Below are 13,129 nucleotides of genomic sequence, written 5' to 3' on the forward strand. Positions count from 1 at the left end.
GTTGCGAACGTGATCTGTGCGCATCTGCGCACGCGCGGGTTGTGATTCGGCGCTTCTGCACATGCGTGAGCCTGGAAGTAACCCGTTCTGGTACTTCTGGGTTTCAGCGGGTCTGTAACCCAAAAAACGCAACCTGAAGCATCTGTAACCCAAGGTATGACTGTAAACATGCTTCTACACCAATATTATCCTTACAACAACAAAGGTAGGTTAGGCTGAGAGATAATTGACTGGACAAAGTCATGCGGTGAGGTCCATGACCAAGCAGCGACTCAGCCTGTGTCTCCTTCACCTGCTCCAGATCACCATGCTGCCCTGGAACTGTTTCTTTTCACAGCCCATACTGGCTGGTTTTATAGTTGTTCATCTTTTCAGCATCCCTGCATGAGAGGCAAAATACTGTGATATTCTGAAGGTTGCATCCAACTGTTGCTCAGCTGTCAGTGTCTTCTATCAGTAGAGCAGGGAGGGAAGAAATACTCAGTGATTCCTCATTCCCCCACTGGAGGGTTCCCCAGCCCTCTGGAGCAGAGGCAAGACAATGTGGTGCAGGTCCTTTGAAATGAAGATTCTGCAATTATATAGGCTCCCTGATTGCCTCAGCTGCAAGTAGCGAGGTGGGGAAGAGCCCACACCACTGGGGAATCTTTTACCCTAGTCTGAACAAATAGATCCATAGGGAGATGATAAGAGGTATAATAAGGAAGGATATATATAATAAGGAAATGAATATGAGACAGCCACATTCATGCTTGAATGAGAAGCTGATACTTTTAAGATGCTTATGCAGTCTGTCTCTAAGGTATAGCCATGCAAGCCTGTTTCTCTATTACTTATCTCATTTCCTGTGGAAGTCATTCATGCTGGTTACATGGGAAAGTTTCTCTTTAAAACCAAGGGCAGCAGAAGGTTAATAGTCAGATGGAAACGCAAGGGATAAAGACTACATCCTCCTTTAACTGAATGCATAATGTGATAGTTGCCAAGAAGGTGTTTATGCATCAAATCCAGCACCTCATCATGGTTTGGTGTTTTCAAATCCCACAGCCACTATAGCTATAATTCTGCTCTCCAAGCCTTAATGTCATTTCTTCTTTTTTTTTAAAAAAAAATGTAATATTTTTACTCACCCTGGGTCAAATGAAATGAAATGTGATTGCTATTAATTTAAAGATAAATATTGTCCACTGCTGGTTATATATCCAAGCCCTCCCTCCTTCTTTTGAAGTACCGGTATATAATATAATCTGACACCTTGGGCTTAGTTTTCTTAATGCTTGAATAGAAATGGGGGGAAAGACAGAGGTTAAATTAATTAAATCAGGTAGAGATTGAATATATTTTTTGAAAGTTAAAAAACACAGCTTTGAGTTGTGAGTTGCTGTGGAAAGTGTGCATACCTACACGCATACAGAGGATTCGTTATTTGAATGGAAGTATATATTACATCATGGAGTGGATTTTTTTCCAGGCAAGTGCAGGAGATGAATATCTTAAGACCTTAATTGACTATCTGATTTGACTTGCAAATTCTCAGCACGTTGAAGCAGACACAGTGACTGCTGCTCACAGTAGACTACACATTCAATGTGTCATGCATTCCAATGGACTGTTATCAGAAAGTAACTGTGTGGAGAATTTAATTTAGGGCTATGCAGAAGAATAGCGTCTGAACAGGGAAGCCAAAATGACATTCTTACATTGTGTATTGATGCTTTCTACTTTTGAAAGCTGGGGTACATTCCACGACTCTTTGTGCTTGATTTTTAAATAATTGTTTATACTGTATTTAAGTCATTCATTGTTTATTTACATAATTTATATCGTGCCCCTTCAATATGTATTTACACTTCCAAGACACTCAAGAAAAAGGAAAAGTACAAAAAAGTATACAGTAATAGTAAAAAAGAAGAGAATGACGTGAAATTTAGAAATAGTGAGGCCCTCTTTGTATGACAGACAGAGTGGGAGTGAGTGGGGAATTCTAATTGTTGCCCTTAGTGTAGGTTTTTTTTAAATCATGGGATTGTTAATTTGTTTATGTGATTTATTGGACTTGTTTTCATGGATTCCGTGATTTCCATATATTATTTTTTCCATATATTATCTTTATTACTATTAATAATAATATTCCCCACCCCACCCCGGGATTGAAATATTCACTGAAGAGCAGGTTTGAATTTAGAAATAATAAAGAAAACTACAATATAATAAATAGGGTTGGGGAGCAATCTTTACCTCTATGCACACCTCTCAGCTCAGCAGGGCTTCTTCTTTTTTTTTTTTACTGCCTTGCCAAAGTTGGCAGCTGGGCCAAAAGGGGGGGGGGGTCAGACAGATCACTGTACCAACCTGCACCTCCCATGCCTTCATGTGATGGCTGCAGGTCTGGCTCAGGATCCAGCAGATCCCAGGACAGCTCAGCCCCACCCCCTGGAAGGCTCTATTTTGTTGGGTGAAAGAAGTTGTGCACCAGCTCAGTAATGCTGGCATCACTCTGCAGTTGGGGTCTGATTCCCTCGGCCTGAAGCAAGATGAGTGCCGAATCTCATAGTTGCCTTTGACTGGACTTAACTGTCCAGGGGTCCTTTATCTTTACTTTTTTACCTAATGAGGGCACCCGGCAGGCCCCCTGAGGGGATTGCAAAGGTGAGGAGGCTCTCTCTGTGTAGTTGCCAGCAATTACACTTGAGATTGTAAGGGACGCGGGTAGCTCTGTGGTCTAAACCACAGAGCCTAGGGCTTGCTGATCAGAAGGTCGGCGGTTCAAATCCCTGCGACGGGGTGAGCTCCTGTTGCTCAGTCCCAGCTCCTGCCCAGCAGTTCAAAAGCATGTCAAGAGCAAGTAGATAAATAGGTACTGCTCCGGCGGGAAGGTAAACGGCGTTTTTGTGCACTGCTCTGGTTCACCAGAAGTGGCTTAGTCATGCTGGCCACATGACCCGGAAGCTGTCTGTGAACAAACGCCGGCTCCCTCGACCAGTAAAGTGAGATGAACGCCACAACCCCAGAGTCGTCTGCGACTGGACCTAACGGTCAGGGGTACCTTTACCTTTAACTTTTACACTTCAGATTGTGTAGTGAAGGAAGGTCTCAGGTGGCTGTCTCAGTGGACAGGCTGACTGATGTGAGAGAAGGCACTCTTAACAGGTATTTCGGGCCTAAGCCATGTACGGCTATAAAGATTAAGAGCAACAGTATGCAGAGGCAAAGCAACCTGCTCCAGTACCTGGAACAGTGTTCATCCCAGTGGGCGTGGCGCATGGCCCAGGGAGGGGTGCGCATCCTGGGGGGATGTGGAGAGCGGTGCGTGCCCCGGGAGGTGCCGCCAATCAGGGGTCAGCATCTTGTCATCCCCCCCTTTGGAATGGCATCCGGGGCGGCCCACCCCTCCACCCCGTAATGCCCCTGACAGTATATATAGCATAGCTGCACCAACCCATTTCATGTAGCAGTTCATAGGAGGGTCAGAGCTTGAGGATACCGTATTTTTTGCTCTATAAGACGCACCAGACCACAAGACGCACCTAGTTTTTGGAGGAGGAAAACAAGAAAAAAAATATTCTGAATCCAGAAGCCAGAACAGCAAGAGGGATTGCTGCGCAGCAAAAGCAGCAATCCCTCTTGCTGTTCTGGCTTCTGTGATAGCTGCACAGCCTGCATTTGCTCCATAAGATGCACACACATTTCCCCTTACTTTTTAGGAGGGAAAAAGTGAGTCTTATAGAGCAAAAAATACGGTACTTTATGTGCTCTGCCTAATTATCTGCCTAATGATGACTCTTTCATCAGTCCCTTGGCCCAGCCTGTGACAGTGCACTAATTTCTGCTGCGTCAAAATGATCTCTCACACACCTTCCATCTACACACACACATGAACACAAATGCACCAGAAAATACAAAATAGGTTAAAATACATATCAGAAATCCAACTTGCAACATATACAGATAAATCATGTGAAAAGCAATGTGTGAAGTGGTTAGAATGCAGCATTCTTGTTGATGTGTGGCAATCAGAACTGCTCACAGTATTCCAAGTATGGTTGCAGCACATGATGGCATTATGATATTAGCAGATTTTGCTTCAATCCATTTCCTAATGATCCCTAACGTAGCATTTACCTTTTTCACAGCTGCCAGCCACAAACTGGGTTAACGTTTTCAACAAACTATCCACTATGACCTCAAGATCTTTTTCAGTCAGTCATTCACCGCCACTTTAGACCCTATTATCATCAGTGATGTGGATATGAATTTTCCCCAGAGTGCTCTGGTTTTCTGCAATTTTCTGTGTCGTAAGGTCATTAGTAACAATGAATGGCTGCCAATTGCAAATAAGAAATCAGGCTAGCTTTGTTTACTAAACACAAGGAAAGTAAACATGCTAAGTTAGGCTATTCTCTAGGGCATCAGAACATTATGTGTTGCAAATTACCGTATGCAAATTATCCTAATTTGTGGAAGCACTGATAATTATATCCTGTTACAATTCACTTACTAGTGGAACCACATTAGGGCTAATTTTTCAATATGAAGATTGGCTTTTGATAGGGGAGAGTGACAAGAGAGGAGCAGCTACATTATCCTTTTAACATACACTTACTTTTGTTTCGTGAATATTTTAGCTTCAGCAAGGGCAAACTCCCTCTTGGGATTCCCAATGGCTTTCTTTTTTCGATGCACCTACTGCTCAGGCACACCAGTACCATAAATAACTTGAGGACATTGGTTGCCAAACCAAATGACTACTTTACTGCTACACTTTTCCAGAGTCTTACCTTTCCTCAAGGCTATAGTACTCTAGTGTGTACTTAAGTTACAGTTCAGTTCATTTACCAAAGGACCTGGGGATATATTTGAAAGATATGCCCAGCTGACTTATTCATTCTCACTTTAATAGAAACTATAGCTCCTGTAGGAGAGACAGGAATTCACTAGCTATGTGAGTTTAAATCTTCTTCAGGGAGCCTGGCACAGTGTTTTATGAGTGAAGAGGAGCTGCCCTTATAAGACCCTTGCGAGCTACACTCCAGGTCAAGTTATAGTGAAATGAATAGACCATTGTTGCTCTGCGGGATAACCTAGCAGACTTGCTTATCTACCTTTGCCCTGTCCTTGGCTGATAAAGCATCTGAGAGAAAACTGTCTACAGTGGGAAACCCAAAAAGAGAGTCAAGTATAAGGGCAGTGGCAGAGGAATATTTCACAGATTATGATTCAGCTATGTTAATGTTTTAAGTTTATATTACTCAACTATTATTTTCATATATAAAAGTATTTATAGACCACTATTTCACTGTAAAAAAAATCAAAGCAGTTTAAAACAAAAGTACATAAAGCCATATAGTGAAAAACCATATAGTCCCCAGACTTGGTAAGTTAAGCATAGTTCCGAATCTGAATAAAAAATAAATATGGTATATTTTGGTATATACCAAACATGGTATAAGACAAGATAGATACCCAATGTAAATCCACGTTGCTTCGTTTGATACTTTTGAAATTTATACGAGGTGAGGATTAAACTTAATGTGAAACATCCAGCAGATAGGTACCAACTTCACGGCATATCTTTCGTTCCCTCCTGTGAAAATTCTTTAAATCAGAGCCTTTGTCATGTTAAGTCATGAGTATCTACTTTTCTATATGTTGGCTTGATTGGGGTTTAATTGTTAATGCACACTTTATCAAGGGCTTATGCAGCTTCATTGTGCTCTTTGCCTCTTTACTGTCTGTACACTGGTGAAAGTTAATCACCTTGCTTATTAAAATGTTAATGTTAACAAAATGATGTTAAATATCGATGTTACTGAAATATTAATAGGTAATAAACTGAAACCTTAATTCCACAAAGCTTAGATAGATTGTGTTTTGCCAATTCACATAGAAAATCTCTTCAGCATGACAGCTATTTTGTGGGTTGTTATCTCTTGTATCTCCTCTAGGCCTCACTAGTATTAGTATTTCGTCATTAGAGTAGTACTGTACACTGAAAAGTTAATCTCTCTTTTCTTCTTGTGAATGAACAGTTCTTTCATGCATAAAGAACAGAACTGCGAAAGATAATAGTCATGTCATTCTTTTCACAGATTGTGATCCCCTTCTTCAGCCTACTGATCAAAGACATTTACTTTTTGAATGAAGGATGTGCCAACCGCCTTCCAAATGGACATGTCAACTTTGAAGTAAGTGCAGCAAACATCTTTGTCAAGCAAGTGGTTGATAGGTTCTTTGAGCCCTTGTGCTTACATTCCTGAGTACAACAAAAACCATACGTGAGCAAAAAAATATTCCCTTGATTACCCCCAAAGTCAAACAATTCCCAGCAGACTTTTTCATATAAATCCTTTAAACATTTTTTACTTGAGTTTTCAATTTCAGATGGCATGATCCAAAAGCTCATATGCAGAAACACCATGCACACACTGGGGGTTTCCCCAACTCCCTTTCATGCAGAACCCCCCCCCCAAACTACTCAAAAGTTATCTCCCCCTTCAGAGATTTTAATTTTTTTGTTTTACATGTTTTAAAACGTAGAGCAGTTGGTGGGATTAAACTTCTGGTTCATATTCAGTGCCACCAAAACGGTTGTAATTTTAAATTCCAAGTGTTGCATGAAATGCCTGTTATTTAAAACACAGTTTAATAGCAGCAGAGGAAAAGAGTAGCCTGTGTATTATGTGAGACGTGTGCATTGCTTACCTGAGATATGCAGATTTTATTACAACTGCATAACTCTTTTCTTTATTCTTTAAAATATTTCTATACTGCCTTTCGTATTCAGTTACCAAAGCACAATCATTTCCTTTCATGTGTTAGAGAAACACAAGGAAAGCTGTGCTGGACAAACAATCCACTTGCTCCTAACTTTTAAAAATAATATACCAGACACATTAAGCAGCTAACATTTTTGAGGAATGTTAAAACCACAGAAATAATTTTACTGACACACAAATTCCGTTTACCTAGACTTTTTCTTCCCCAATCCTTACAGAAATTCCTGGAACTGGCTAAGCAAGTAGGTGAATTTATAACATGGAAACAAGTAGAATGTCCATTTGAGCGAGATGATAACATCATCCACTATTTACATACTGCGCCCATCTTTACTGAAGATGGTAAGAAATTCCTTTTTTTGACAAATGCTATAGTGGTTCACTACTAGCATTGTTCCATAGTTCTTGATAAAATATGATTTTCAAAATGTGTCATCGCACAGATCCATTGTCTACAATATAAGAATGATTATCTGGGCCTTGATTGTTTCCATAACTTTTTTGACAAGGCATCTTGCTCGTAGCATGCAGTGCTCACAGAGAAACAGGCCTGACAGTCATACTATGAGGGGCAGTTCTGAATGTCATTGCTGAAAGCATTCAAAGACAGAGTTACTGTTCCCTATAAGTCAACCAGTCTATCTCTCTCTGAGTTTGTGATGGCTGTAGGCAGGGAAAGCAGAGCTCAGCTCACAGCAGAGATCTAGTTACCTCTTAATATGTGCTTGAAGGGGGAGAACCCTTTCAATTCAGTTCTTTCATCATGTAATTAATCATACCCATTTGCAAATGAGTTTTTGTCTGACTTCTCTTCCTACCCATCCAATCTATCATGTTGCTCTCTGCCGTCTCCTAATGGGTTAAATCAGTCGTATCCCATTATCATCAGCATCGGAGATAAGGGCTGAATTTGCTAGCTTTGCCTAGACATGCCCATAGGCTTCACTGACTTTTAGATTGCTTCTGAACTTTTTTGATTTTTAAAGAGCAGTCTTTAAAACTCATCCACATTAATCAAACAGGACAGCTGAGACTTCACTGGCCACACATGAATTTAGAATGTAGCAAGGAAAAATTATGTCCAAGCTGCACAAGCAACAGCTGCCCAAGCTAACATATATCTATATAATAATTATCGTGAGCTCTATAAAAAGGAAACAAGAAGAGCGTAACTCTGGCAGTGCTCAGAGTCTTCTGGAACAGCCAAAGGCATTTCAGAAGATCTGCTATTAGAGTCCAAGACAGGAACTCTAACTTGTTTAAGTATTGATTCCAGGAAGGTGAAGCCCACAGGTTGGTAAGGAGAAAGCAGGTCTGGTAAGACTTCTGAGGCTGCCAGAGAGTCTAGGAATAAACCAGGCAGCCCAGATATAATCCACAAGTTCCAGGGGCTCTTGGCTGGAGCCTCCACAGCCCAAGCTGACTCTCCTAACCAGACTGGTTCCTCCTGTGTTCCATGTCAGACTTTTGGCCAGTCCCTTTGCCCAATTAAGATTGCTTTGCACACTATTTCTCTTGGTTGATGCTACTTCTCATTTCAGCAGAGCTGCGACCTTCTACATAGTGTTGGACCCCAACTCCCATCAGCCCCAGTGAGCATGGCCAATGTTCAGGGATGTTGGGAGTTGTAGTCCAGCACCACCTGGAGTTCCCCAGTCCTGTTGTAGAAGAACCTTTTACACATTATATGTGTAGTTATCACCCGTGATGATACATACACTGATATGGTCCAGTACCGGTTGCGCTAACAAGTGGTTGGTCTGAATGAAGATGCACATCTTTTCCTCTTTAGTAGAAGCTGTTTGCGGCCAATTCAGTCAATTAACATTTGAATAGGTATGGGGATGAAGATCCAGATGCACATCTGTATCTCCATTCATGCTGGCCTCAATCACCAATAAATTTAAACTGTAGTTACAGGTATTTAAGCACTTTGAGCATGTGTTGCTTGATCCTGTGCATGCTTACTCAGATGTGAGTCCCACTAAATGTGCAGATGAGTGTCAGCTTACCTAAGAAACATAAACCTCCTTGTTTGATTAGAATGCTACCTTGTGGGCTACTGATCGTCTCAATAAGGAATGTTGCCTTTTAAAACTTCCTTTTTTTTAGGTTTGTACCTGGCTTCCTATGAAAGTGAAAGTCCGGAAAACCAAACTGAAAAAGAGAGGTGGAAAACCTTGAGGTATTATTTCATTTATGTTGGATCATGATCTTCTGAAGTGGAAATAGGTAGATATGGGCATAGAGAGGGCGGCTACTGGAGTTTGCACACATAGCTCAGCTAGCAGAACATGAGACTCTTTAATCTCAGGGTTGTGGGTTCGAGCCCCAAGTTAGGCAAAAGATTTCTGCATTGCAGGGGGTTGGACTAGATGACTCTTGTGGTCCCTTCCAACTGTATAATTTTGTTTCTGTGAACACATACACATACACACAGACATGTAATGGATGACTCCTTTTAATGGAGAACCCTTTTGGGAAGGGGCAACTGATACTGGAGAAGTGGAGGAAGGAGGGCATACTACTGTGACACGCACTTGTGTGTGTAGCTTGGCTCAAAGGCAGTAATACCATAAGATACTTACTTTTGCTTAAAAGTACACTAATGGCCAGAACACAATCATGGCTGCTTGGGTTCAGATTGACCTTTGAACTAAGTCTCCAACACTTGAGAACCCTTAAGTATTCTCTTCCACCCAATTGTTACCAGTGATTATGTTGCATTATGCTGCTGGAGTTGTTGGTGTCGCTTATACCATAGAGATATCTCTGCTAGTTTCCAACCCCGACAATAGAATAAAAGGGCACATCACATGAAGCCTAGCTTTTAGAGGATGACTTAGTTAAATGGGAGCCACTCTGCTGTGACATACTGATTCTAGAATGAACAAGCTGAATTAGATTGAAGGGTCAGGACTTTTACCTTTTTTAAAAAGTGCATAGCAATGCTCATAATATGACTTCGTTAGAAAGCATAAATACAAAAAACTTCACTTTTCAGTTTCTTCTTACTGCTACAGTAAGACAAATTTTAAGACTGAAAATGCTGTTTGTGGCCACTTATCTTTCCTAAATGTGTCCTCACAATACATGGACGGAAATAGCTGGAAGATGCATGTCTTTGTGTCTTAGAAACATTTGCTAATATATCAAAATGTGAGTAAGAAAAGTGGTAACATGGAGAGTGACAGTTTCCTCTATTGCTTGGACAGCAAAGCATCTTGTTTAATATGTGCCCCAGCAGTGTATTTTGGGGGTTCTCCTGAGGTAAGGGCTACACCATTTGAGTTTCTCCTTTGCTCCTGTTACTTCCCTTGGGCATTTGACATAGCCAGTCATCTATTCAGTGCAGAACAGAAAACATGGCTATTCTGAATTACTCTCTGTCACACTAACTTTCTTGCTCTTTTACCTATTCTCACGTTTCTCCTTTGCAGGACAACTATCTTAGGAAAGACTTGAAGCTAAAGATCTATAATTGCAGTAGGACAAACAAACAAACAAACAAACAAAAATCAGCAAAACTACTTTGCACTACTGATTCCAAAGATGCCTATTTGGGATTTATGAGATTTTATTCTTTATTTTTGTGTGCATTTTGGACTATTTGTGGTTCACTGGATTCAGAGGTGTATTTTTACTGCACGCACAATGATGTTTTCTAGCTACTCTCGAACAGCAAAAGGCCAGGAGGTGGCTTCTTCATGGCTGTACCAGAACAGAGTTCTTCTCGCTGTTTACACTTGCCTCTGAAGGAAGAGCAAATGGCACGGAGAGCCATGATGCTGCAAACACAAAAGATTTTCACTGGAAAGGTACAGGGTGTGTATCTCTGAAGCAGGGTGTATTGGACAATAACTCTCCAAGAGCTGTCAAAAGTGTATCATGCTAAACACAGCATTAATCTGGCCACTTGCTACATAAGGGGGAGGAAAACCTTGTTTTTTCCTCTACAGCTTTCAGCCTCAGTGAACAATATTCTGATGGCAGGAGATAAAAGACTTAATACAAAGCCACATCAGTACGGGAAAATCCATGCAAACGCTTCCCTTTTTAAAAAAATAATAATACAGAAGCATATGAGCTGTGAACATTCATTATTTCTCCTTATGTTTGGGGTGTATATCATTATTATTATTATTTCCTTACAGTCAACTGCTAAGCTGTTCTGATGAAGTCAATGGCTTTCAGTCATACTTACCTCTGTATAAAGCATGTAGCATATTCTCTAGTTCTGTTGACTGATGACTCAGAGAATAGTCTTCAAAGGGGCCTTACCTCATTGACAATTGATGGGAGATTAATCTGTTAAGGGCTCTAACAGTTATTTTCCTTTTGCCTGCTCATTTTGTCTTCATGTCTAAGGCAAACAATATTTGAGAGGGGGAATTACTAGACGTTGGGGCTCTTTTTCCAGTGCATTTGAGAGAACACTTTTTACTCCATGAAATGTTGCACTTTGGTAAAAGAATTGTCTACACACTGTTCATAAGGTTGGTTTCTTATTTTATAATTCTCCTCTTTATGGTCACTGCTCTCCCTCTACGTGAACAGTTTGCCATCTATTGTGTTGTTCAATAGAGATCAGGAAGCTGCTGCATAATACAAATGCCAAGTCATAATTGCTTAGTTATTGTACTTTCATGTAAAACAGATGTAACATAACTCTTTTTAATAATTTACGGTAAATATAAGTAATAGGATGGAAGTGAAACTCATATCTTTTGTCACTAACTGTATAGAACTATGGGGAGGTGTGCAAGCCTTCACTTAGTAACTGAGGCTGTTTTTGTAACAGGATTACCAGTTCAGATGTCAACAACCACACTGTACATGTTGTAAATTTGGTCTTGGAATGAAATGTGCTCACTACATATAAAAAAAGATAACTGACACTCATCTTTAGGTGCATATCAATGCATTCACGGTACAGCCAAATTTCAGGATTCTTCCATCTCAACAACAAAACAAAACAAAAAGCTGGAAGGAAAATAGAAGTTGGGTGTATCCTGTGAACAATTGATTGCCACACATTACTTCTCACATGTAGTGGCAGCTGGTACAATCCACAAGAACCACCTCTGTTTCCAACCACATGTAAGCTTTTAGCGTAACGATCAAGGATGAAACAGACACTCTACTGAACAAGCATTAGACACCAGGATGTGTTTGAACAGTAACTTAGCTAGACTGTTGATTTCAAGCTCTGAGTGTTTACCCACATGAGGCTTCCTCTGGGGCTGCTCAGAAGCTGACACTGGTGCTTTCTTTTAAATGAGGCAGTCCTAACCTCTGAAATGCAACTCAATGACTGCATCTACAGGGACTTGTGTTATCACTTCTTGAAAAGCCTGTTTATACACTCCCTTGTTATTTGTGTTCTACAGTGACATCTTGTATCATGGCAGCTAATGCTGGCTTGAAAACGCTTTATGCCAGTCTTTTACAAATAAGTTACTAGCTCATAAAAATGTATGCTTGCCTGCCCGCCCACCCTCCCTATGTGAATTACTTGTAGCCTAAAAGAGACTGGACAAAAAAGAAAGAGAGAAGGGGAAATATTTTGTAAGTTTCATTGCCTGGTCACCTTGGCAGATTCTTATTTGTCACAGACAACCAGGCAAGTGTCTATATACTAGCTTGATTTGTGTGATCAGTACCACTATGTGGTAAGGTTTTTTGTTTTTTAACAAAGTTTACATTTTTTGCATAGAGTGCCACAATGTAGAAGTTGTTTTGGGTGGCTGTTGCATGAGAGCTGCAGTGTTTAGACCCACTGTTGAATCTATTGAGGTCTCTTTCCGTAATGGTTTTCAGCATCTGGCTTGGAGGTAAGAGACCCGACTCTGTGAAACCTTAGAGAACAGGTGAGTTGCTGTAGGACTGGAGAAAGGGCAAAGGTTGTCTTAATCTTCAAAAGGGGGGAACCTGGCCTTTGGTACTAGAGAAGATGCTGCAGTAAAGTTAATAAAGGGTGTTGTATTGCTGGAATCCTTGGTTGCATTTCTTATTGAGTTCCCTACCAGGAATGAACCAGAGGGGTGGTCTCAGCAGTACCCTTGACAAACAGAATGTGAAGCAGCCAGTCTGTAAGCATCTTGATAAGCAGTGATTAGCAGAAGCCAGAATTGATTTGTCAATAATAAATTCTGCCCAACTAATCTTATCTTCCTCTTTTTCATTGGCTAACTAGTGTAATGGGTTGTGGAAACATAGTGGATGTGATTTAACAAAGCATTTGGCAAAGTCCCCCGTGGTATTTTGATTGGCAAACTGGTTAATTGTGGGCTAGATGATAATACTGTCAAGTAGATTCAGAGCTGGCTAGAAAACTACTCAAAGAGTGCTCA

At 40.7% G+C, this 13,129-nt stretch overlaps 1 protein-coding gene across 3 annotated transcripts in view; it reads left to right on the plus strand.

Moving 5' to 3' along the window:
* The window catches only part of RASGEF1C (RasGEF domain family member 1C), an 82,872-nt gene extending 70,406 nt beyond the window's left edge, over positions 1-12,466 (plus strand). For 2 of the 3 annotated variants that reach the window (XM_083428695.1, XM_083428693.1), the window contains exons 11-14: positions 6,090-6,185; positions 6,995-7,118; positions 8,889-8,961; positions 10,217-12,466. In XM_083428695.1, coding sequence (XP_083284821.1) covers positions 6,090-6,185; positions 6,995-7,118; positions 8,889-8,961; positions 10,217-10,241 — 318 coding nt within the window. In that variant the 3' untranslated portion in view covers positions 10,242-12,466. The other variant, XM_083428694.1, reaches the window with a different exon arrangement.
* The last annotated feature ends 663 nt before the right edge of the window (positions 12,467-13,129 follow it).

Source organism: Podarcis tiliguerta (genome assembly GCF_965153285.1).
Source record: "Podarcis tiliguerta genome assembly, chromosome: 2".
In the NCBI taxonomy this organism is placed as follows: domain Eukaryota; kingdom Metazoa; phylum Chordata; class Lepidosauria; order Squamata; family Lacertidae; genus Podarcis; species Podarcis tiliguerta.